Raw genomic sequence first — 24,220 nt, forward strand, 5'->3', positions numbered from 1 at the left:
ATTAAGTACTTTACAAAGGAGTATCACCTCCTGTATCATTACCTCTGTTTATTGACACACAGATTAAAGAAAATAATTTGTCCCAAGCCGATGAGCTGAATGGTGGCAAAGCTTACTGGGGACCCAGATCCTCTTAGTCCGTCCGTCCATCCCAGGGCTCACCTCACAACACCACGCGAAATACTCAAACGAAAACCGGTCTCGGCGCTCGCCCTCTGAGCCTAGACATCCCCTTACATGCCCTTGTGCCCCTGCAGTGGGTGCACCCAGGCAGAGGAGCAGAGAGGCGCTTTTTACCCTGGGTACCCGCCTTGACTATCACACAATTCTCCTCTGCGACGAGTGCACCAAGCCAGACACCTCCTGCGAGCCGGCAGAGAGAAGAACTGGGGAAGGACCAGCTACACGGAGGGTTACTTACTGGTTTCTGCCGTCTCGTACTCGCTGTCTCGCAGCAGCTCAAAAATGTCCACCTCCACTTTGGCTTTCCCCGCCCGCTCGGGCGCACGGTTGATGCGGTTCTTGGCCAGGGTGATGGAGAGCCTCTCCCCTCTGCTGCACTCCATGGGGTCATCCAGAATGGCAGCTGCGGGAGCAAAGGCGTTGGCAGCGGTTAGCCTTGGCGGGGACCCGTCTCGGGTCTCCCCGTCTCCCCCCATTCCCAGCACCCCGCCGGGATCTCCGCCGCCACGGAAGCGGCCGCCGCGTCGGCGCTACTGCTCCGGCCGCCGCTATTGTTAGTTAGCGCGTCCGTCCTCCCTCCCACGCGCGGCCTTTCCCACCGCTTCGCCCACCTCCCGGGTCTTGCCAGGCACGTGGGCAGCGAAATCTCTGCAGCAGCGGCCGCGGTACCTGCCGGCGCGCTGAAGCATGACACGGCCACCTACGCTGCTGGGGTCCTGGAGGTGCCCAGCACCCGCTGCAGCCCTGGGTGCTCCTAAAGAGGGGCGTCCAGCTGTGCAGCCCCAAGCAGCCAGGATCCCGGGCACTGCCTCACATCCCAACAAAGGAAGAACGTCCCCAGATAGCCTCAGTTCGCTCGTTTGAGAAAGCACTGGTACGGTGCTGATAGCTGGAATATTTCAGGAAGCATGTGGGCAGCCGTGGGTGGGAAGGGACAAATATTTTTCAAACAGAAAGCACTTGACTCTTGAACTCAGCTCCTGGGCCTGCCCACTCAAATCTGTGTTAGGCAGAGGGAGATAGTGTGGGGTATTATTTTTATTTTTTTGACGGAAGGCAAAAAGAAATTGGAGTCCAGCATTAATCTCAGCGTTTCATTACGAGCTGGCACAACTTCTGCACCTCAGAGGGTTTATCCTTGCTAATAGGAGGTCTCCTCCCAGAATGCAGCTATTCAGTTGTACCTGGCGAAGAGCAGCATTGGGTTTTATTGTGTATATTAGAAAGGCACCAATGCTTATCTTCCCTTCCCAAAAATCGCTCCAGAGGGAGCAAGGCCATTCAGAACTGCTCGGGTGTAGACAGAGTCGCAGCTCAGCACCAAATCAGGCCCCGCACCGCGTAGGTTCGCAAAGCAGGGATTAGTGGGGCTCTGCTGGTTTTTGTGTCAGGAAATGGGGAACTACAGTAGCTAGGTGCCTTGTTGAAACTTTGAAACATGTCATTGTGCGGCTGCAGATTTGGGGTTTGGTTTTGGAGGTTTTTTTTAGATAGGGAAAACCAGAGTGAAACACGTAAATCAGCTGGCAGCTGAAGTAAAGCACATGAGCTATAAATGGGAGGTGTCCTGCCCCCCTAAGAGCAAACACTGGAAGCAGAGTGCAAGGATACATATATTTTGAAGACATAGCTAACTGGGACCGCTGTTAGAGAAGCGTGGTGATGTTGTGCTGTAGGTGGGACTAAGAACATGTTCCTCAGAGGGCTAGTTTGTGCGTTGAAGGTCCTCATTGCTCCCCCAGTTCATGGGCACCGATCGCCCCTCATTGCGACCAAGTTACGGAGCCTCCGACACAGCCCAGCCCGATGAAGAAACCTGTCTTAGGTTCAGGCTTCTTTCACTTTGGCTTTCCTGCCCCAAGACTTCCTTTGAACCAACCCCAAAACTCAAAGCATAGCCCAATTTCAACAACGAACTTGCATCGCATTCCGGGGCTCATTTCTCAGCCTTGCTACGCTCATCCCAGCAGGATCTCTACTCTCATGACGAAATTGCAGAGCACCTCTTCTTTCCAGTCCCACCCTAACCCCAACTGTGGAAGGTAACTAGAGACCAAATCCACTGGTGAAGCAAAGGTAGCCCACACTAGCCTGATTTACTTTGTACCCTGATGATAGCCACTCAAGAACTCCTTCTCTTCCTACTTTTCCCCAGTTTTATGGGAGCTAAACTGAACTAAGTACTGATAAAGAAACACACAGCAATACTTCTTGTACGATATGCACAGATGTCTTGGCGAACATTCCCAGTCCTTCAGGCGACACCGTCTCCTCTGCTCCGCTAACACGCAAGCACCATCATTATCTGCAAAGCTAGGGTACTTAATCTTAATCTCATTATGCAAGAAAAAAGGTTGTGCTTTCCTCTAAGGCCAGGAGCATGGATCACAGGTTTTTTAAGACATTGGTATGGCTGGTGACTGCTCTTAATTACAGAGAAGCCAGGAGAATAAAGGGCCCCGACAAGCAGCTTGCTCAACGCCCCACTTCTCTAGGAAAGCAGAAGGTGACAGAGAAGGAAGTCCTCATACACAAAACTGTCTGACGCGTGTAAACTTTTCACTATGGCCCTGTTTCCAGGAAATGGTAAAGCAACGTACTGAATCTGATGAACATCACAAAATGCTGCTTACGGTCGAGGTGCTGACATAGCACAATTAAAGATCGGGGTGGGGGGAGTGTATGTCAGCATTCTTAGATTCATTATTTTGTAATTTAAAGCTTCAAAATCACTAAATTGGACATTTTCAAGTATATTCTTCAATCATCTGTTTTCAAAAAAAATTCACTTCCACTAATGTATAGTTAAATACATTTTAAAAATAAAAGAGTCAAAACCAAAGCATTTCAAATAATTTCCTCAGGCCGCCTAGACACAAATGTTTGCACACAGGTTTTTTGTCTCTATTCAGGATGGGACTTTCCATTCTTATTTTTGGAAATCTTGAAAACTTCCCTACAGCTGAGGAAAAAAAAAAAACAACCAACCCACCAACAAACCCTTTTCCCTATTCAGCTCTGAATGAATTTGAACTTTGCAGCAGCTATGGGAGCAAATACGTGAGAAAGGGGAAAGTGCTCACAGCAGGTGGCAGGTTTTGGAAAAGAAAGGAACACAGCTGGACAGCCTGAATCCCATGGATGGAGGTGGTGGTGGTCGCACTCCCACAGCCCAGCCACTAATCAAACTACATTACTGCTTCCTATTGCCCTGTGGGGCTTGTGATAGAAAACCAGCAAAATTTCTTCACTTGCATTTTGGGAGACTAGTTAGTTTTACCCAATATTAAACCAGCCCCCAGAACAGACTAGGTAATAAGACTGAACTAATCTTTATTTATTAAAGCTAGCAGATGAAAAAGGTCATTTAATGTTTAAAAAAGGTTGGTTTTAAAACTTCATGTCTTGGGACACAGTGCCAAAGCTCATCTAATAGTAGCATCATTAAGTATGAACGAAAATCTTTATAGAAATTCCCTTTCATCTATTCCTGTCTATTAAATATGGGAAGATGCATCAAGTAAATCTTTAATCCTGAAAACTTACAGCAAAGTCTTTGAACTTTGTTGGCCTCAAAAATCACTTCTATCTTCCCCATCATAATAAATGTCTCCAATCTAGACTGCCTTCTCTAAGAATTATGAGAAAAATATTTCAGAGGGAGTCAGGAGCACCTTGGCCTGCGATGCCTGATTCAGGGCTGCTTAGGATTTCACAGGGACTGAGAGCCAAACAACTTCAAGTGAAGTCAGCAAGGACTGGCAGAGGCTGAGCTTTTCTCAGGAAGAGCTGGCTGGAAACATTTTCCCACATGATGTTCCAATCCTGATAGGTAAACATATCGTAATAATTCTTTCTTTATTCAATATGCCCAGGTTCTCCTTACACCTAACACAAAACCCACAAACCCAACAGGCTACAAACCAGAAGAATTTATCGCTTTGGATATGCACTGAAAATAGCTGGGTTGAAGTTGCTCAAGATTCAAGCAACAAGTGACTGTGAATTTCCGTCAGACGCAGATTTCAAATGCAACCCTCAAAGTCAATGATTTAACAGCAAGAACCAGAAAAAAAGGTATTACTGGTAGCCAAAGAAATGCAAGAGGACGTGACGGTGCCCTCTGAGAAAAACAGATTTCATTAAGTTTCCTACAGGTCATCCTCACCTCAGTGATGTCCCAGCCCTCAGAGGCGGGCAGACACGATGGGGGACAGGGAGGCAGGCGTCGGTGCTCTCCGACGAGGCGCCCGTGTACGCGTGCACGCGTGTGCCCGCGCGTTAGTACACATCCACTCTAAGCCCTGCCCTGCCGAGATACAGCACATAGGCCATCTGCGAGTGCCTTGGCCAGGCAGGAGCGGGACAAGGAGCTCCCCAGAGAGGCGGATTCCTTAAGCCCCATCCGCCCTGGCCCCACATCACGCGCCCCCGAGGGTGTCCCCACGCAGAGGGACAGCCACGGCGGTGGCACCTGGCTGCAGCATCTTCACTCCACTCGAGCAGAGCACAGCCACGGCAGTACGAAAGGCAGATCCTCAAACTCTTCTGCCTTTTCTCCTCTTACCCAAGAGGAACTTCTCCAGAAGGAGGAAGAACATTCATTTCTCACTCCGAACAATCCGGTCCTACTCCTTTTCACCAAAGCAGTGAATGGGGGGACAGGCAGTGCTGTCAGCGTGGGTGCTTTCAGCGGTGGAGACAGCTGTCTTCCCGGAGCTGGGCAGAGACAGAACAACTCATCCTATTAAGAGCACCAGCCAGTTTACAGACAACACTGAAATTTAATCCTTTCCACCCTCAGCTGGGTTTCAACCAGTGCTAAAAAAGCAGAAAGCCTCCGTTCTCCCGTTCCCCCAAGCCATGTGGCTCCCCAGAGTGCCACCCGCCACCAGCCAGATTCACAGCATATGCACTCTGACAAGCCTAATGCGATTGCAAGTTTTACTACATATCACTACTTAATTCATGATCCAACCAAGATCTAATGAAGTAGCATTTTTATAACAATAACAGGGAACAGATGTTACAGGGAGGTTTATATACCACTACAACAAACAGCGTTCAGCTGACCTTTCCCCATTAACTTTATTAAGTATTGCTACATTTTCTCAGATGCTCTTCATACCACTGAGATGTAAAGCCATACTCAGAAACACGATTGCCATCTCAAGTCGCCTCTTGAAGATGCAGATTTAGCAAGGCACTGGCTTAGTAAACGTGATATTTCACTGTTCATAACCTGTCCCTCCAAGTTAAAAAGATATAAAGCTGTGTGCGCTATTTCTCAGGTGTCTCCTCTGACGCGTTAAGATCACACCTACAACCTCTTCTGATTTATACTGTAAACACACTCCTCAAATCCTCTATGTTCCCATTATGAATAGGCTCCCAAATTAACAACTGTAACCTCAGTTCAACCAGGTTTAGACACCTAGAAGGTCCAACACCTACCACAGGAGCTGATCAGTCCTTAGTCTCAAAACCAGGAACCCTTCAGATCAAAGGCATACCAGAAAAAGGTACCGTTCTTCAAACACCAATGTCCTGCTGGGGAACGCTATCCTCAGGAGAAGACATGGAAGAATCACCCCACACCTCCACATCTCCCCTTGCTGCTGCTCCCCAACCACCTGTGCTATCCTTATCACCTGCAGTTGCCACTGTCTTCATTAACCCCACACTAGCTCCAAAACCATGAGGCTGCAGATTCATTTGAGGGTCAGCTGATGAAAAATGGTTGCAGGATTGCCTTATTTTGCACATATTTTCCCTCTGCTGAATACAGTGGCAACCCTTCAGGCTGTCAATACAGTAAAGGATTAGAAATTTGCAGACTTCCTCATTACAGGGCTGTCAAGTATAGCTCCAGTGGAGAAACAGGTGGGATTGTGTTTCCGTTATAATCTCTGAAGTGCTGCTTAAAAATAAAATAAAAAGTCGTCAATATGCTATTACTCTGAGAGGAAAGAGGATCTCATCAAGGAAAAAGAAAATCTAAAAACATAAACTCTCCTTCACAAAGAGACTTGATAATGTTTGTCTGATCAGTGTAGCAGAGGGCTATTTATTGCTCTTGGCCAACATTTGAAATCTGCATTTAAATGGAGCTTCCCTCTCATTTCTGCTATCCAGAGAGAGTGAATTCAGGGGAGAGGGAGAGAGAGAGAGAGGCAAATATGATATAAACAGCAGAGGGCTTTAGTTTCTACGGCTTGAAACACAACCTCTCTTTTCTCTTCTTTAATTGATTTGTGTACATAAAATCAGAATAACATTCTCTGAGACCGTGAGTTTCCAGGAAGGCAGAGAACGCCGTCACACTTCTCCGCCGTCCTCCCTGAGCCTAGGAAGGTGACAACCTGTCAATCACACTGGACCTGTCACAGCGCTGGGATGCAAAGCCTCAGTGGGGTCAGTTCATCTTTGTGCCCCCGCAAACATTGTCCCTCTGGTTCAGGCAGGTAAAAGCACTGCCAGACTCCTCTTCCCTCCTCCGCACACACCTACGTGAAACAGAGATGGCTGTTTGTATCCCAAAAGGGATGGGAGGGGGGAACACACTTCAGCTGCCATTCTGAAAGCAGGCATCTGCAAGACGGGTCGCATCTCGCCTCTCACTCCTTTACTTCACGTGCAGGGAGGAAAACACGCTAATGAGACAAGGTCCTGCTCTTCCAATAAAGATCATCCGCTTTTCCGAAAACAAATCTCGCTGTAAGGCAGCCAGCAAACACCCTTAGCAGGAAGACGGAAGCAAAAGAGCACAAAGGCATGAGAACGGGGTCTGAAATGGAAATGCCCTGTCCAGAGCTGGCTAATGCAGTCTGAAGCCGTCCTCTCGTACAAAAGGAGGGCAGCAAACCGAGGTCCTTTAAAGCCAACAAGGAAACTCCTGCGGGTTTCCACAGCCACAGAATTGAGGCATGCTGCAGCTATGGATAAAGTCCTGATCTGTGAACTCGAATAGTGTGTTTGCAACCAGGTAAATCCTACTTAATCCCCTGAAAAGCCTGTCAAGAAACTTCCCAAAATCGAGGAGAGAAAAGCAGGGGGAAGGAAGAGTGATGAATTTAACCTTCCTGAGGTGTAAGGTCAGGGCTGCAGCAGGGAATAAATGATTATGGCTCCAAAAGAAAGAGGTGGGCAGGGCCTCCAGCAGGACAGGCTGGAAAAATGAAGAAGAAGGGCTCTCCTTCTCACACGGGCAGGGTTTCGTGGACAGAAAGGGAAGGAGGTGAAGGCCTAATACTAAAATTGAATGACAGGAAGGCATGGTGGGACACCTTTCACTCAAGGCATCCCAGGAGCCACGGACACTGTCCAGGGATGTTGCTACCAAAGGCACACGGAAGCAAATAGGCACCAGCAGCAAAGAGCCTCCTGGGGGTGTCAGAAATCTTCCAGCAAGCAAACAGGCGATTCCAGCCACCAAGAACCTGTTTCTGCACGTGTGTACATGGCGTGGCGGGATGCCTTTTTGTTTCCCTGAAGCTTTGCTGACAGCAGGAGGTATTCATAACAGTGCTCTCTAGTACAGATTTTCTGCATCTGTGAAAAGCCTATCTGTCAAACTGGACTGCACTTTGCCACAAAATTTAAGCTACTGGATAAACACCCATATCCACACAAGGTCAGTCTAAGTGCCTAAATCTTATTTTCTTAGGGAACCAGCCTAAAAACACTGACTGAAGTTGGGAACATAATTTTCCTGTCTGTCTTTTGTTTCAATATCAAGTTGAGTTTCAAAAGGAAGTTTTCTGCCCATTATCATGGTCTCAGGTGACTGGCAGCAGCTGTGTTTTTTAGGAGGAGAGCACTGGGAAGCCCTGGTGGGGCCAGTAAACTTGGCAAGACCAGGAAACAAGCAAGAACTTAATTAAGTCAGTGGAGAGTATAAATACAAGAGAAATAACCACACAAACCCCAAGTGCCACTTCCAGGCAAACAAAAAGAATGAGGAAGGAAGAAACAATGTGTAAAATTCCTAGTTAAAAAAAAAAGAAAAGAAAAAAAATCAAAAAACAAATGGGGAAAGTCTGCTAAGATTTATAGTTATAATCATAGATTTGAGAGATGGCAATGAACAATGCAGCGGTGGGACTCCGCATTTGAGAGCAGGCAGCAGCCACTGGTGTGGGAAAGAGCCTGCCACAGGATGGGGAGGTAGGGAAGGAAAAAGCTGCAGAACCCCAGATGACGCGGGACGCTTTCTTGGTCACACACCCACAATAAGCATCTTCTGTACCTACAAGACAGATGACCACAAAAGACCAGAGCTCCACCTCCAGAGGTAGGGCTGTATTTCAGCAGCAGCCAAGGCTGTTCCAGCATACACGCAACACTCTGCAATACTTTGGGATTTACTGATTGACAATGATGTAAGGAGAGCAACATTTCCAAAACTGACACTTTGCCTCTTGCAGAGGCAACCATTTCTTGAACCTCCAGCATGCTTCCGGATTAAAGGAATTTGGGGCCCCTCTAAAGCCAGTGAATTTCCATTTATGTAAGTGGGGCCTTTAGTGACTATTTTCATCTTAACCCTTCCTGGGATCTTAGCATTTACAGTGCATTTGTTCTTCTTTCAGCATCTCCCTATTTCAGGGATGCTGGGGTTTTGGCACCACTTGCTGATTCTTCCCAGGCTGGCAAACACCAGTGCATTGCAGAGGATGCACAGCTTAGACCAAATGATGGAATACGTAAGTGCTAGGCCCCAGTTCCAGGCTTCCCCCAGACAGCTGATTAATTGCATAGACAGAGATATCAAATAGCCTTGGATGTATCCCCAATGTCAAGGTGAAAAGGGGAAGAAAAATTGCTGTAGCAATGGGATCTAGGGTTTTGCTTTCACTAATACGGAGAGCTTACAGATATTTTGCACCAGTTCTATTCTTGTTACAAATCGGTAGCCATTGCTACTATTACAAATCTCTAAAAGATGGATCCAAGGACAAGGACCTACCATGCTGGATGTAGATACCAGATATGACAATTCCGTTAAATATATGACACAGATGATAGGTGGAATGAGTTTCATTCTCTTATGATGGATGAAGAACAGAGGCAAAGAGAGATAAAGTGACTCCTCAAGGTTTTGCAAAACCACATGGCAAATAAACAGACTTTATTTATGTTAATATGCCAAGAGATTTCAGAACCCTTTGTTTAGCACCTTAGCCTTTTTACTTACTGCCACTGAAACTTGACACTTCTGCTTCAATGTACAGGCATCCAAGTGCATCACAAAAGCCAAGTGAACACTATTAACAGAGCTTTGGGGAGATGGGAACCTCCAGAAGCAGCAGCATATTAAAGTAAACATGTATGAAGAAAAGTGAAGACCAGGGTCAATGCTCCAAGGCTGAGCACAGCCTGGATAGAATATTCAAACTATGTTTGGAGCCTTTATAGTCAGTGGAGAGGCTCAGGACCTACAGAGGGTAATTCAGAGCACCCAAATCCGGTAATAATTTGTCCCTAACAAGCTGGCCTTTAGAGTGTCTGCTCTCTATGCACCTGCTCCATGGAAAACCTCACTGCCTACCGATCACCACCTCCCTATCCCCACAGTGCCCAGATGTTGGTGCACAGAAGTGCAAGGAGTGCAAGAGAGTGTGGCCTAAGAGTAGGAGGTTATCACAGAGAAGCTGAGAAGATAAACAAGGGTGGGAAGAGGTGACATTGGAAACCTCACCCCTATCACAGAAGATCCAGATGTATTATACTACAGGAAAGAGTTTGATCCAATTATAAAACAATGACACCCGAGCCCTTCACTGATGTGCCTCAGGATTGTTTTCATCTCTTTGCTTTTCTGTTAGAACAAACAACTTTTCCTGCTGAGTCACACTGAAATGAGATGCTAAAGAGCTGTCACACCAGATGTGGAAGCCCTTCAGATCCAATATCCATCAGTTTACGCAGCCTCTATTTATTTATTTTTTGCCATTCAGTCTTCAGCAATTTAATAGGTTACTTTAATGCCTTTCTGCCTTTCCTCTTTAGTGTGCTCTCCTCGCTGCATTCCCCCCCCCCCCCCCCCCAATGACTTCTTCCCCTGGCTTCTGGACGGGAAAACAAACCAGGCATTTTCTTTTCCCTGGATTCTGACATGGTTTTCTCTCCCTTTCCACCTGTTCTATCTTTCTTTGTTTGTGTACAGAGTGGCTCCTGTTCAACCCCGAATCAGCAGCAGTGCCCACCTGCCTTGCACTGAATCCACACTGCAGCTGAACGTGTGATCACAGAATGTCAGTGCCCGACCCAAATGGGCACCTCTGAGACTTAGAGCTGAACCAGCTCAGCCACACCACCGAGATTTCCAGAGGCCCATCTTCTGCCTTGAGCACTGAGCCTTCTGGCACCTCCCATAAACTCTACCGTCTCTAACACAACCTGTGAGTTTCCTAATAGTCACCCTCGTGATATCTCCATGAAGCAAAGAAATACTACCATGTCCATTTTGAAGAGGTCAAGAAACATGTGGATACTCAGGAAAGTTAAAATTAATTAAGATCTGAAGGTAATGTGCACCAGATACAGTACATTAAGCTCTCATGTGGATGCTCTCATTTGGAAAAAAATAGCAGCCCCACTTTATTGTTAGATTAGTTTTCAAGAGAATGGATCTACAGAGACCTAAGTGACTGAAATGATGCACAGTAACATCCCCACTTGAGGCAATTTGGCCTAGCATCCTCTGGAGACCATCCCTATGGGGGGTGACAAACATTGCCTGGAGAATCCTTGGCACAACAGAAAATAACCACAAAATCCTTCAAAGTTACTCAAACTTTTTCCAAAGGATCTCTGAGGTTTCTACTACAGTGCTCTTCAATGAAGGTAGAGAACAACTTTTAGGCAAACAGCTTTTGCTTTCAGCTTGGGAGCTCATTACAGATTCCCCTGCATCTGTGTAATGTGGAAAAGTTTTAAACATGCTACACAGTAACAGGAAAAGGCAAGGGAAGAGGAAGAAAAGAAAGCAAAAGGCAAGGATAAAGAAAAAGCTCAGCTGCATAGACTAAATTAAATCAGACACAAAAATTCTTAGTGAACAAGGTGAAAGAAACCCAAAGGAAAAAGCTATTCCAGACTCCCAGATGCTAGGCGTGACGGAAGCAGCAGCACGCTAATGCAGAAGCAGCTGGTAGGATTGGAGAGGAATAGGTACCAACTCCGGGTCAAGAATGAGACATACCAGAACCATCCGCACTTGTAAAGCGGAGGATGAGTGAAGTGAATTACATCCCCTGTAGTTTGTTATGATGTTTCTTAGAGAGGATACTGAATTAGGTACATGAAAGCAGCAAGGAACTGGATCAGGTTCACAGTGATAAGCTTAATTAAACAACGGCATTATCCATAGGCTGTGGTTTACGTTATAAATAAGCAACAGTTATGCTGACTAATCAAAGTCATGGTTCAGATCATTAAACCCTCCTCCTTTCAACCACCTTAATGAGGATACCTGCAAGAGCTGAATCCAGCCACAGACGTTTTGACGCTTGCGAGCCCGAGTACGCACCAGAGGGCAGGGCAGGAGGACAGCGGATCTTGCCAAGGAAGCCTCCCACCGTGAGAAGGCTGGGACCAGCTTGCATTTCAGTGGGTGGTCCAGGCTTCTCCGCTGGGGGTTTGCTCTTGCTGCTGTCACATGAAGAGTTAGGGTTGCTAACCGCAAGGGGCACCACATTGCCACTAGTTCTCAAAGTCTGTAAAAGGCATCTTAACACGACACTGAAAACATCTTCGAGACAGCAAGCTGTGTCAGCTGCCCTCACAGATGCGATTCTTTTTCATTATCCCAGCTAGCAGAACTTGCCTGGAGAAACACGGCTGCTTTATCACCCACCTCAGCCTCTTCCCACGTGAGAAATGTCCAGGGCCACCTCCGGGACAGCAAAGTGCTATCTCACCATCAAACACCTAGACCTCCCCTCCCCATTACCCACTCCCTGCCACCCCTCTTACTTTGTGCATCACAGTCCGAGTCTCCATGCTCAAGCTAATGCCATGCACGCAGAGTTAAAGGGGAAAAACCCTAGCCCTTATGAAAGACTTCATTCCGTGAGACTTGAGGTTTAAAGATAAAACTCCCATTCAAACACTGCTCTGAACTGGGATGAATTGAGGCTCGTGTCTAACACTTATTCTAGTTGGAATATTATGAAAACAGAACAGAACCTTTCTCCCCTCTTTTTCAACTTTCTGCTCCTTCCTCCCACGGCCTGAGAGGTTTTACACAGCTCTGTATTTCAGAGAACGGCCCAGTTGCTCTGAAGTGAAAAGCCAGCTTGGGAGGCTATAGTTTGCTCAAGCTCATCTACCACATCCACTCGCAAACCCAGTGGTTATTAAAAATTAGAGCTGGTCAAATTATTGTTGTATTTTGACCACACGGAAAATATTATTATCATCCATCCCTGCTACCCCCAACCCTTCCCATGAATCATTCATGAATCTGTCCTGATTCCTGCAAAAGGGCTGGGGGCTCCTGCTTTGTGCAGAACATATTTTCTGCCCGTGGAGCACAGCCACAGCCCGTTTGCCTTAGCTACACCCAAACACAGAAACAGCCTCTTGGCTTGAGCTGACCTGCAGGGACAACCCATGTGGTGCGTGGCCCATTACCCTCTCGCGTGACCACGCATGGACAGCCACGTGGGTGGAGCGTGCGTGGCTACTCCTGCCAAAGGCCACTTGCAAATCCTGGGATGGGAACGTATGTGATTTGGTTATATGATGTGGACACAGCTAGCACCAGGAGAGAGACAGTCCCCAAGAACAGCCATCGTTATCCTCTTGGCTTGCACTGTTAATTCACCCTGTACTTGCAACGACACTGTAGTCACCTTCCACCAGTGTGAATTACAGGTGCAGAACAGGAGCAGTTCTCTGAAACTACAAGATCATGTCATCTGCTTGCTTGCTCCTCTTTATGGGATGTGAATCAATGATGCTGAAATGGGACATTTGACATTGACTCTGGAGGGAGCCAAGACAAGGCCCTAAGTCACTAATGAGCCCATCGAATGTTCCCAACAAATTCTGAGAGGATGATTATCAGCTCCTTCATCTCTCCCAGTCTTTTCCCTTTTTCTTAACACAATCTTACCAGATTGGGAACTGACTAATAACAATAATAATAAAATAAACCTCATTTACGATCAGTTGCAGGATTTGGGCTATTTCCTCCATCTATTCACCATCACAGAAATTGCCTTTTAAATGGATAACAATGATTGTGAGGGTCAAGTTATTACCTTGAAACCTCACATTTTGATACATCCAATGTTGGTCTCTTATATAAATAACAGTTATTACTGTAAAGTGATTTTCCTCTTTCTGTACTTCCAAAGAGTTCCTGCAGGAGATGGCAAAGAAAATGGGTTCCATTAATACTACACTTAAGCCCTGTTGCTTTCATACTTTAACTCCCATCATTAATCTTCTAATGTGTCTTTAAACAAATGTCATTTATTCCACAACTCTCTGGCAGCTATTCTTCCCTGTCTTCTACCCTCCCTTTCCCCCCAATACCCTCTCATCTGAAGTAGGAGCTCTTCCTCCTCTGACTCATCAGTGGGTGTTGTGCTCCTGCCAGTCAGGGAAAAGCATTTCAGCTCTTGTTCAGGCAGTTTGCTGGTAATTACAAGAAAAATATGAGAGCCCACAATCAGGAAACACACATCAGAAGTAGCTGTGATGGGAGGATTTCTGTCCTCCCTGAAACCTTGCAGCAAGGAACACAGGATGACTTTGCTGAAGAGGTTGTTCTAAACTAATCCTAGGGTGACAGGCACCTCAGCAGAGCTGGGTCCTTGGGCATGCTCTTAGCACAGGGAAAACGTTGCCTCTGGCACACAGCATCGTCTTTTGAGCGTACTACCAATGCAACTGCCAGATGCCACTTTTATCTGATTTGATGACAATAAACAAGGCTGTTCTTTTCATTACACAATCACCGGGCAACTGAGTCTGCAACTATCAACTGTTTGCACAGGACTCCGAGAAACAGCCTATATCCCTGCCTGCAGTGCTCCAGGCAAGCCCCTCTGCCGCCCTTTCTCAGCAGTGAGAGAAGTGTCACCTCAATTTCATGGGGAGCAGAGGCAGAAAAAGGATACAGCCCGATTCTGCAGTGACATTTAGATGCCAATCCTGCCCCCGAGGGGGTAAAACCCCTCCTATTTCAAGGAGCTGGTCTCTGCAGGAGTTTTATCAAAATGGGAGTCGTGCACTTAAAAAGCCTCAAGGGTCTAAGGGACCTGCCTGTCGTGTGGGAGAGGGAATTGAACGTGCACCTTCCAAATCCCAGAGCACAGAGCCCTGCAGCAGGGCTGGCAGACCTCCTCTGATGCTGCGGTGCACTGGGCTGCACCCCGTGGTACACCGTGCACCAGCCAGCACGGCTCTGCTGGCATCGCCGGGGTCCTGCTCACACTGCCGAGAGCACCGGGCCAGAATGTCCATCCAGCATGGGGAGGACATGCTGATCTTCTAGCAAAGGCAAAAAAAAAAAAAAAAAAATCCAGACTAATTAAGCTAATTAAGGCTAATTACGCATTAGCCATGAGGCACATGGGCACAGAACCACAGTTCCAGGAAACGGTGCTACATTCTGCTTACAAGCTCTGTGCTTGAAGACACAGCACCCACAAAGCCATCCCCCTTTCCCCATCCCCGTTTGCCAGGAATAATTGCTAAGTCAGTCCCTCAGGTGAGCGGTCCCCCCCTGTACAACGTGCAGGCATTAGCTATGGCATTCTCAACAAAGGAGGATCCCTCACCAAAAAAACTAATTTTCATAAAGGGGTTAACCACAAGACCAAGCCATGAACGTGAACTGCAGGCTACCCACCTTAGAGTTACTGATTTTCCCCTGCATCTACCACCGCTGGCACCAGAAATAGCAAAGGTTAGTATTTTGAGTTACCTCATGTAACTTCTGGACATCTGGACTTTTCTGTTTTCTCCTCCTCCCCCAAGAGTGATGACATTCCCTCTACCCTTTCTCAGTTACAGCCTCTTCTTCATTATCATCTGTCAAGTCCAATTAACATGTGCACTGACATCAGGGAAGATTATTTCTGAAGTCTCCTATGAGAGCCAGTTGACAGGAGCATCCACCCTTGAGAAGTGCAAGTAAAGTCCCCAGCAGCTTGCCATCGCTCTTCACGTGATCCTCCCCAGGGAGCCCCAGACTACGCAACGTGCATCTTGCAGCATTTGCCTTTGGTGGCAACGAAGGACGTTTTGCGTGTTGGAGAATGTCCACCTATGACTGCTTTTTGATGCTAGCAGCCCAGGATCTCTGAGGTACATTGACTAGACACCTACCAGTCGATCGGCTTTTCAGCAATCTTGAGGGTTGTTAGGTATGGAAGGAGCAAGATGTCCCAGTAGCTTCATGCTGGATTAGCCCCTGTGCAGAGAGGTCAGTCAACACGACATCTCTGTGTCACTGTATCGCTTCGAATACGGCTTAACGGGAATAAGTCGCACAGAGGCCTGATGCAAAGCAGTGGGTACGATAACTATTTTCTGTTTAAGCAGTCGCCTCGATCCTCGCTCCGATCAGCTGCTGGCTGTATACCACTGCTTCACCCCAACACCTCCCAAGGGCAGTGGGTGCTGCGGCGCACCCTTGCAGGCCCGGAGGAACTAACCCTTGCAGTACCGGCGAGCCTGGGCTCTGCTCCCAACAAATGTCACCAAACCTCACGAGGAAGATGCTCCCCATCCTTTGGCTCTCCCCAGCTCCTGCTGTTCCGATGGCCAAAAGGAGGCCTTCAGAGTTTCCCAAGCGAGAAGAAATTATACCTTTTGCCAAAGTCCCACCCCTGCTTCTGCAGAACCAAGATCATCTCTCCTTTCCCAGTCAGCTGCCTACCGGGATAAAAAAGATTTCAGGCCAATAATTTGGTTGTTCGCAGGTGCCTCCTCTGAGCTGTTTTACTCCTTCCAAACTCAACATGCCTTTCACAACAAACGCTTGGCCATGTTTCCCATGTTCCTGATTAAACAGTTAATGAGGAATCTGGATAGAGCAAAATCAACAGGAAATTAAGGCAACATGAGCCACTACATCCCTCCTATTTTAAACAAGAGAAAGCACAGGAAAAAAACCCAAAATATTTCCCTCAAGAAGGGCAGCAAAAAGCTACAGGGCAAAGTGCTAAGGACAGCGCTTATCCTGGGGAACACATACCACAGATGTTACACTACTATGTATCCTTAACATAATGAAGCACGTTAATGATCAGGAATATTACCCGGTGCTAAGTAATAGCCTGAGGTCATCTGGGAATAGTTTCTAATACAACAGGTTCTGACTATGTCACTTATGCAAGAGGTCACTCTTTGCTGTTTTGTTAGATGGATAACTTTGCCGCAAGGTTGTGGTTTTTCTTTTTTGTTGTTTTTGTTTGTTTACTAGAAAAAGGTCATGTAAAGACAAGAAAAAGAGACAGACTCAGGTAATTTTTTGGCATGAGAACCCCGACAGTGTCTTCTAGGCCAAAATGGTGATTTTCAAATGATGAAAAAACCCTGAAATTTCTCATGAAAACAAGCTCAGCAAACAGTTTTTTCAAAGGCGCAGAGAGGGCTCTCATTCCTTTGGAAGTCTCTGAATGCATGTTTTCTTTTGTGTTTCGGTATCTGTGCAAGACCTGGTATGTGGCTTATGACCAGAGCTGCGAGATGCTAAAGTACAAAATAAAGGATATTAATCACTTGGCCATGACTTTATTTTTCAGATAACCAAAATCTAATACGTGCTTGCGTGTATATGTATAAATAAACCACGGAAAGACAACTTTTGTTTAAAATCAACCAACAAGCTAGCGAGACTCCAGCCCTACCAAGAGTTCTGTCCCATTGCTTACAAGAGCTCAGAAGCAGCCGCCGTGTCTCGCCTCACTCTGGAGCAGGACCTCACAAGTCCCAAACTCCGGGACCTCCAACCGACGCTCCTTTTGCAACTATCTCAAGAGCAGTGTACGCCCATCCCAATTTCCTTGCCTCAAACGGACATTAAAATCCACCACGTACCTAGGCTGAAAAGGTTGGCAATACTCGCGGCTCAACATTGAGAGCTTCAATTAAATCAATTAGCATCCCCATACATGGCTAATACTGGAGACATAGGAGAGGTTTTATTATCCAAATAGAAAATCAGTTTGTGTGTCCAGATGGTCACTGGAGGCGCTGTAATTACCATACTATCACTGTAACTCTGTGTGTTTGGGCCCGTTTCAATGGCACCAGCCCTGTTTATCTGCTTGGAGGAGAGCCTGTGCCATCTGGGCAAGACGAGGTTCATTGTCTGCCTGGCATCCATGGGATAAACACAGCTCCCCCACTCACTCAACTGCCATTTATTAATATTGACTCTGAAAAGGGATGAGAGTGACAGGAACAGACTTCTCACTGAAAAGCGGTTTAAGAAACATCTCGGCACAGAAGGATGCCCCGGGAAGGTGCTGGACCGGGCTGTGCTGCACACCAGCAACGGGCTCTGCACCGCAGGGCCAGCTCCCCGCACCTTGCTGCCCTCCTGGCCGCAAAGGGGAGCCCCGGGGCTCTCGGGAGATGACAGGGGCAAGGTATGGAGAGAACCCTGGCCAAAACCGTAGCCCCAAACCTCCCATTTTCGGCTCCTCGTCATGAGCCTGCAAGCACTGAGGAGCCAGGAGCGTTTCATCCGCGCACCACCACCATCTCTGATCTGTTCTTCAGGAAAGTTCACTAGTTTTAAAAAAATAGTGGGTTTTTTGAAGGCATGAGGCAGGACACTGCTGAGCTCCTGGCTGCCTGTCCCTACCACCACTCTTCCCTAGATGACACAGCCCCTGAAAAGGGAATGAGTGAACGGGAGCCTCTAAGGCAGCTGAATTAACTCTCTGTGCTTCCTGTGCTACAAAGGTGCCTAAAAACGATGGAGGTCCAGCCCCAGCCATAAAGTGAGCAGAATGCGTGCAGGACAGGCTCAGCATAACTTTTGAATGCACGCTTGCTCGCCTACCTCTGGTTATAATGACAGGAAGGGAACACTCACAGCCCGTTAAGTCTCCAACTGCTGCTAAAAACCTCCCATTAGTCTCCTCCTGTCATCTCCCTGTCTGAAAAAGCAGGGGGATAATCCTCCCGTTCTGGCACACTTTATCTAGTCCAACCGCCAAGCAGCAGAGATTTTCCCTCATTATGCATCTATGCATTAAAAAGACGTGGATACGCAGAGGATAGTTACTGCAACACAGCTATTGAAACCAAAAGAAGTGACAACACAAAAATGTTTGTCTGTGTATGAATGAAAAATATTATGAAAGGAGCTTCTTATTAGAAAGACGACGGGAAAAATCTTGCAAGACATGAAGCCCAGTGTAGTTCTGCTAAGAGTGAAACAGGTTACAAAAGTGAGCCTGTGAAAATGGAAGTATCATTCTCTCCTGACATGACATTGCCTCAATTAAGTTTTCTTATTGAGGTAACCCAGAGGCAGCACAGCGAGGTAACAGATGGGAAAGGCTGCCTGTGAGGGTAAGTGCAGGGTTTTCCTGTCTGGAGTTACATAAAGCAATTTATTGTTCTTTTTTTTTCCTTGCATTCAGTGTTTCTGACGAGGTCAACAGGGAAGGAGCAGAGAAAGCCTGGATTCAGATTCAGATTTCACACATCAGAGGGGAAACAGTCAAATCGAAAAAGCTATGGGAGCAGTAACTGAGAAATTATATATGTGCTTTTTCTCACCTCCAGCCCCATTTCTTTATTTTCTTTAAAACTGTCACGTTAACATAGTTTTCAAGAAAAAAACCACATAAAGCTCTTCTACATTTTCCAGCACAGTGCTCTGATGGTTTGCACCAATAAAGCCGTCTTCCCAGCTAGCGCCAGGGCTTTACCCACTCTCCATGAGATCAGGACGTCCGCGGGCACCCACGGCTCTCCCTTGGGAGCAGACGTTCCTGCAGTGCCCCAGGGTCCCGCTGCGGGCCAGGCACGGCCGCCTGACAGGGTCACAGCTGGGAGATGTTTTTAGAAGATGTTTTTAGTTTTAAAAACTGGGAGAGTTTTTAGAAGATGAGCAAAGGCAGGATCTGAAGCATCAACCCGACTATCCCCAAGACAGCCTGCAGCCGGCAGGTATTTTGGGGTCCTTCCTCGCATTTCCTTTCTTATGTAGCATCATCAGCTGCCTGAGGTGCTTTTTCAGTAGCTGGCCGGAAAGCTGCCAGTTTTCCACTCTTATATAGACATCACAGAGCTTGCTCATCTCCATGTTGCCTTCAGGCTAATGCAGTGGGCTTTCTTTAGAGACAATCCTGAAGTCATTCCAAAACTCCCTCCCATCCCCACTCTTTGTATTTCACATTAAATTAATCAACAGCAATAGAAACTTGAATCCCTACCTTTAAGTTTCTGAGCTCATTCACTTTTAGGATTTTCCTTTCCAAAAAAAGCTTATTTAACCTGATGTCCTTAATTCCTCCCGCCCCAGGAGACAAAGTCGGAGATTTGGCACAGATTTGCCAGGGCCCCAGCAGTCTGTCTGCAGGGGAAGCCAGCAAAACCCACCGCTCTCCCGTGGAGAGGCTGGAGGACACATAACCTGTTCGGGATTCACCTCTTTCCTCTGTGCCCTGGCCCTCCTCTGGCAGCTGAAGCACACTGACTCAGTATCAGGGGAACGGCAGGGATATCCCTCTATTAAGAGCCTGTCAGCTTCCCTGGGCCTATGGTAGCATCAGCTGCTGCTCTGGAAGGCTTTTGAGGAGGTTTATGGCTTGCTGCAGTTAATCCATTGGCCATGCAGAACCTTTGGGGGGGGTGGTGGGGGCTTCCTCGGCAGTTTTCCTGGTGATAATCCCACATCCAGGGCTGGCCGCACGTCCCGCTGTTCCACACGTTAGGAAGACCCCGGGGGATGGAGCACAGCCTGAACACAGCCAATATGCAGGCACCTTCAGAGGCTTTCCCTGGCCTTGTTTATTTATCCTTTCTCCTCCTCTCTTATTTTTGTGGCTGCTGCTAATTTTGTGCCCCCACCTCAGACCCTCCGGAGCTGAGAGCTGGACCCCTTCCTCCGTTAGCGGGGACGGAAATAGTTTCCCCACCAAGCAGAAGCAATACGAGCAATTTAATTTCCTGCGTATCTTTAGTTTTAGTCATGAATATATATTGCTTACTTAAAGGGGAAAAAAAAAGAATCGCATGCCCTGCAAAGCTTCCGCACAGTTCCAACTCTCCAGCAGGGACAGGTAAAAGTTTGCGAGGGACAGACCTATGCTGGTGACAGAAACCCAAGAAAATGCTCTCACAGCCCAGGGAAGTGGGGAGGCAATTCCTGGGCACAGGGGACAGCAGAGGGTGATCCCCGACCCCTCCCAGGTTCATCCACTATGTGCCTGCTCTGAGAGCCCAGTGGGGTTAATGGGACGTCCAGCCCAATCCCTGCCCCTGGGGAGCAGACAGGGCAAAGACACAGCCACCCGCTACCAGCCAGTAGCGACCCAATCCGGTGTTTTGATTCTAAAAGGGCAAAAATCTTCATGATGGTGACGAACAGACTCTACCCCCACATACGAAAACGCACCAAGCTGACTGGCGGTTATAGGTGCAAAAAATCCATCCACAGAAGAGGCACCAGGCACAGCAGAGCACTACTAGCTGCCGCTGCGGCTCTGCTCTCCCTGCGAGGCTCGGGCAGCCTCTCAGCCTCCCACACAACCTGGCACCCGGGAGCTAGCAGAGCAGTGCTTGCAATACTTGAGTCGATAAGGTTAATTTAAAAAGATGAAAACATGTAGACAGAAGAAAGAAAAAGAGAACACTGCATTTCTTGCTCCCCATGTTATCTCACTAAAAAGATCCAGATAACAGAAAACACAATGAGCAGAAATATAGATTTGTTATTACTACTATTTGTTGCAGGGCCAAGGGAAGACTGTAGAAATGCACCTTCTCTCAAGTACAGCCAAACAAAGCTTCATTCTTTATTGATTTCCGGAGCGGGACTACAATTGACAGATGTAATTAGCCCAACAATGAGGAAAGGAAAATACTTTTCCTTATAGGTGCAATTACGGACACCGCTCTGTACTTGCCCTGGACCAGATCTCCGCCTCTGAATCCCAACCAGCCAAAGGTCGGTGCTGACCCTAGGACTTCACTAGGGAAGCAGTCTCAGGCTTATGCGCACACTAAGACTTATGTGGGACTAACAGCCTAGCTGGAGGTGCTGTCACTAGAGGATTCATGCTGCCCTTACCCTAACATTCACTGTTGACACCACCGAAATCTTTTTCTCCCTGTCAAAAGCCACCCTGGCTCCCATTAAAACCAACTCTTGAAAGCAGAGACTGGGGGGAGTGGGCAGGCGGTGAAGTTAAACCCGTGATTTTTCCAAGGAGCCCAGTCAGCTGAGGCATCTAACACAGGACAAGATGCTGGCGAAAAAGGACCCTACAGTGGAGCTGAGGCTTTCTATGTACAAACAGCACCTGGTCCTTGGCTGCATCCTGCTCTGTCTGGAGAAGCCAGTGCATCAGGTGCAACCTAGGGCTTAAGCAGGACTTGGGTAATGCCAAGCATGTGCCCCCTGTGAGGGAATGAAGAACCTTTCTGTAGGAGCTCAGGCACTGGCAATTCATGCCTTACCCTCTCCGGTGTCTGAGAGAAGACCTAATGCAAAGAACAGATTCACAAAACTACGGCTGAAGCAAAAAAAGTAATACGCACATTACGTATCACACCACGCCAGTGCGTAGCAGAGAACTGTCTGAGGCTACCACGCAAGTAACGTCACCTAAAATCTTTTGTTTCTCCTTTTTTAAAGCAAAAAATAAATGACGTTTCCTCTTTCATCTCTGCTACCAGGTAGCCTGTCTACACAGATGCTCGAAATAAATACATTTAATTTCACGTGAGGCTTCCCATTACAAAGTACTGCAAAATCTATAGCCTGGCTTCAGCCGGGGATAGATCCAAAGATGAGCACGCAGTGTTATTAACTACAAATAAATGTGGAGGGCAACAGGGCAGAAGTCCTGGTTGTCTCCATGAGATATATTTCATTCGGGGGCTATTCTTTGAAGCATTTCAACCTAGGAAGCTGCATGGCAATTACTTCCCCCTTTCCATTTTGGGGTACAAATCTTAAGAGACTCAAATGCTATAGATGAGGAGGCCAGATCTTCTGTATGCGAGGCCTACTTAAGGTCACCCCTCTTTTTACAAATGCACCACTTCCATCCAAAGTCACGTCTTGCATTGAACCCGGACCAGCTGCTTATGCCGCCTCTCGTTTCCGCTAGAGGCACAAACTTAGGAGCAAGGACTGACTCTCATTCAACATCAGTCAAACCATGCTTTTGTGAAGGAACTTTCTGTACGCCACTTTCAAAAAGAACCCTCCAAACAAGGAAATTATTTCCCAGTTAAAATAACTCCATCACAGTGGGTCTGCCAATCCTCTATCCTAAAACATGGGAGTTCAACATGCACCTTAGAGTTGGGTTAGAAAAAAGAAATTTATTTTTTTTTAAAAAGGCACTGGGGAAATGCAGTCCCCCTGAGGTGCTACAGGAGCACAGCATCGCTTACCAAACAGCTCAGAAAGATGCAGACGGGCCGCCCGTCTTCCTGCGTGACGGGAGTTTTGGGCAGCTCACCAGCGACTAACGAACGAGCGGCAGGAGGCTGGATGTTCTGAGGGCTCGAGGTGCCAGCTCGCCTTACCCTCAGACAGGGCAAAACCCCGGCACAAACCAGAGCGACCCCCTGCGCCGCTGCCAGCCGAGCACGAGGGCCAGTCCGGGCGCCAGCGCCATGTCCCCGTGTCGTCACCTCCCCGCGTCCCGTGCAGAGGCGCTGCCAGGGCAGGGCAGGACAGCAGGGCTGGCACAGCCCCGAATGCGCCGCTCTGGTACAGGAGATCAGGCGGCATCAGTACGGGCCTGGCTGTCCCCCACGCCAGAGCCATTGCTCCCTGACTGCATGCCACATTTTTAATTTCCTCTGCCTCCGCTGCTGGACAGCACTCGACTGCTCCTCCATATGCTCTGGGCCCTGGCGCAGGAACAGCCCATTCGCAGGCAGCTTTCTGATAGCGCTCGCTGCTCCCCGGCCCGCTGCAAAGCAGAGCGGGGAGGACGGCTGGGGCTTCCAGCTCTCCATCTCGCTGATGTCCTCATTGAAAATCTGCTCCTCCATCTCGCCCACCAGGCACGGCACAGCCAGCCCAGCCGGCGTCAGGGTGAGGGCGGCTCGGCAGCAGCGACCCTACCCCTTGGCATCGCTGACTGTACGAAGCCGCTTCGCAGATGCCAAGGCTTAGCCCTGCCTCTCGGTCCCCTCCTCCTCCACACCTCGCCTGCTGCCTCTCCGTACAGCTCCAGCAGGACCAACGAGCTGCCAGAAGCCCCTCGTATCCTCAGTCGAAGAGGGAGAGAAAGGAAGGCTAACAAGGGGTAAGGCGGCGGGGCAGAGGCTCGCAGGCTGCTCACAGGAGCCCACGGAAGACGCGGATTAAGCCCGTCAGCCGGGGCACAAGGGCTGCTGGTCCTACGCACGCCCGGCTTCCTCGGCAGCCCAGCTGCACACCCGCTCCGTGCACCCTCCAGCAGCCAGACGGTGGCCCGAGACTCTGGGTGACAGCAACGCGATTTGGGCACCCATCCGTGGGGCTCGGGAGGAGCACAAGGACTCGTCCCGGCTGCTTCAAGGAGAGAGGCAGCACCGCCGTTTGCCCACGCTCTGCAAGGCAGACGCGTTGAGCGCGCTGCTCGCCAAGGGCTCGAGGCGTGCAGAGATGCAGCTCAGCCTGGAAGGGCAGAGAGGACAGTGACCTCCCGGTGGGCAGAGACCGGTTATTTCAGCTGCGTGGAGAAGGAGCAGTGGAAGAAGCCAAAGTGTCAGCATTGCTACAGATCTGACAACCACAGCATCCCTCCTGCATGTCCTCTTCTCAGCCAGGGCCGATTTAGTTATTTTTTTGTAAAACCCTTTTCTGCTTTGTTTCCAGCTC

General features: G+C 48.2%; 1 protein-coding gene across 5 annotated transcripts in view; it reads right to left on the bottom strand.

Moving 5' to 3' along the window:
- Positions 1-24,220, bottom strand: part of GRIK4 (glutamate ionotropic receptor kainate type subunit 4) — a 138,002-nt gene that overhangs the window by 78,508 nt on the left and 35,274 nt on the right. For all 5 annotated transcript variants that reach the window (XM_049800234.1, XM_049800232.1, XM_049800233.1 and 2 more), the window contains one exon: positions 422-586. In XM_049800234.1, coding sequence (XP_049656191.1) covers positions 422-586 — 165 coding nt within the window. The remainder of the gene's footprint in view (positions 1-421; positions 587-24,220) is intronic.

This window comes from Accipiter gentilis, chromosome 5, assembly GCF_929443795.1.
Source record: "Accipiter gentilis chromosome 5, bAccGen1.1, whole genome shotgun sequence".
In the NCBI taxonomy this organism is placed as follows: domain Eukaryota; kingdom Metazoa; phylum Chordata; class Aves; order Accipitriformes; family Accipitridae; genus Astur; species Astur gentilis.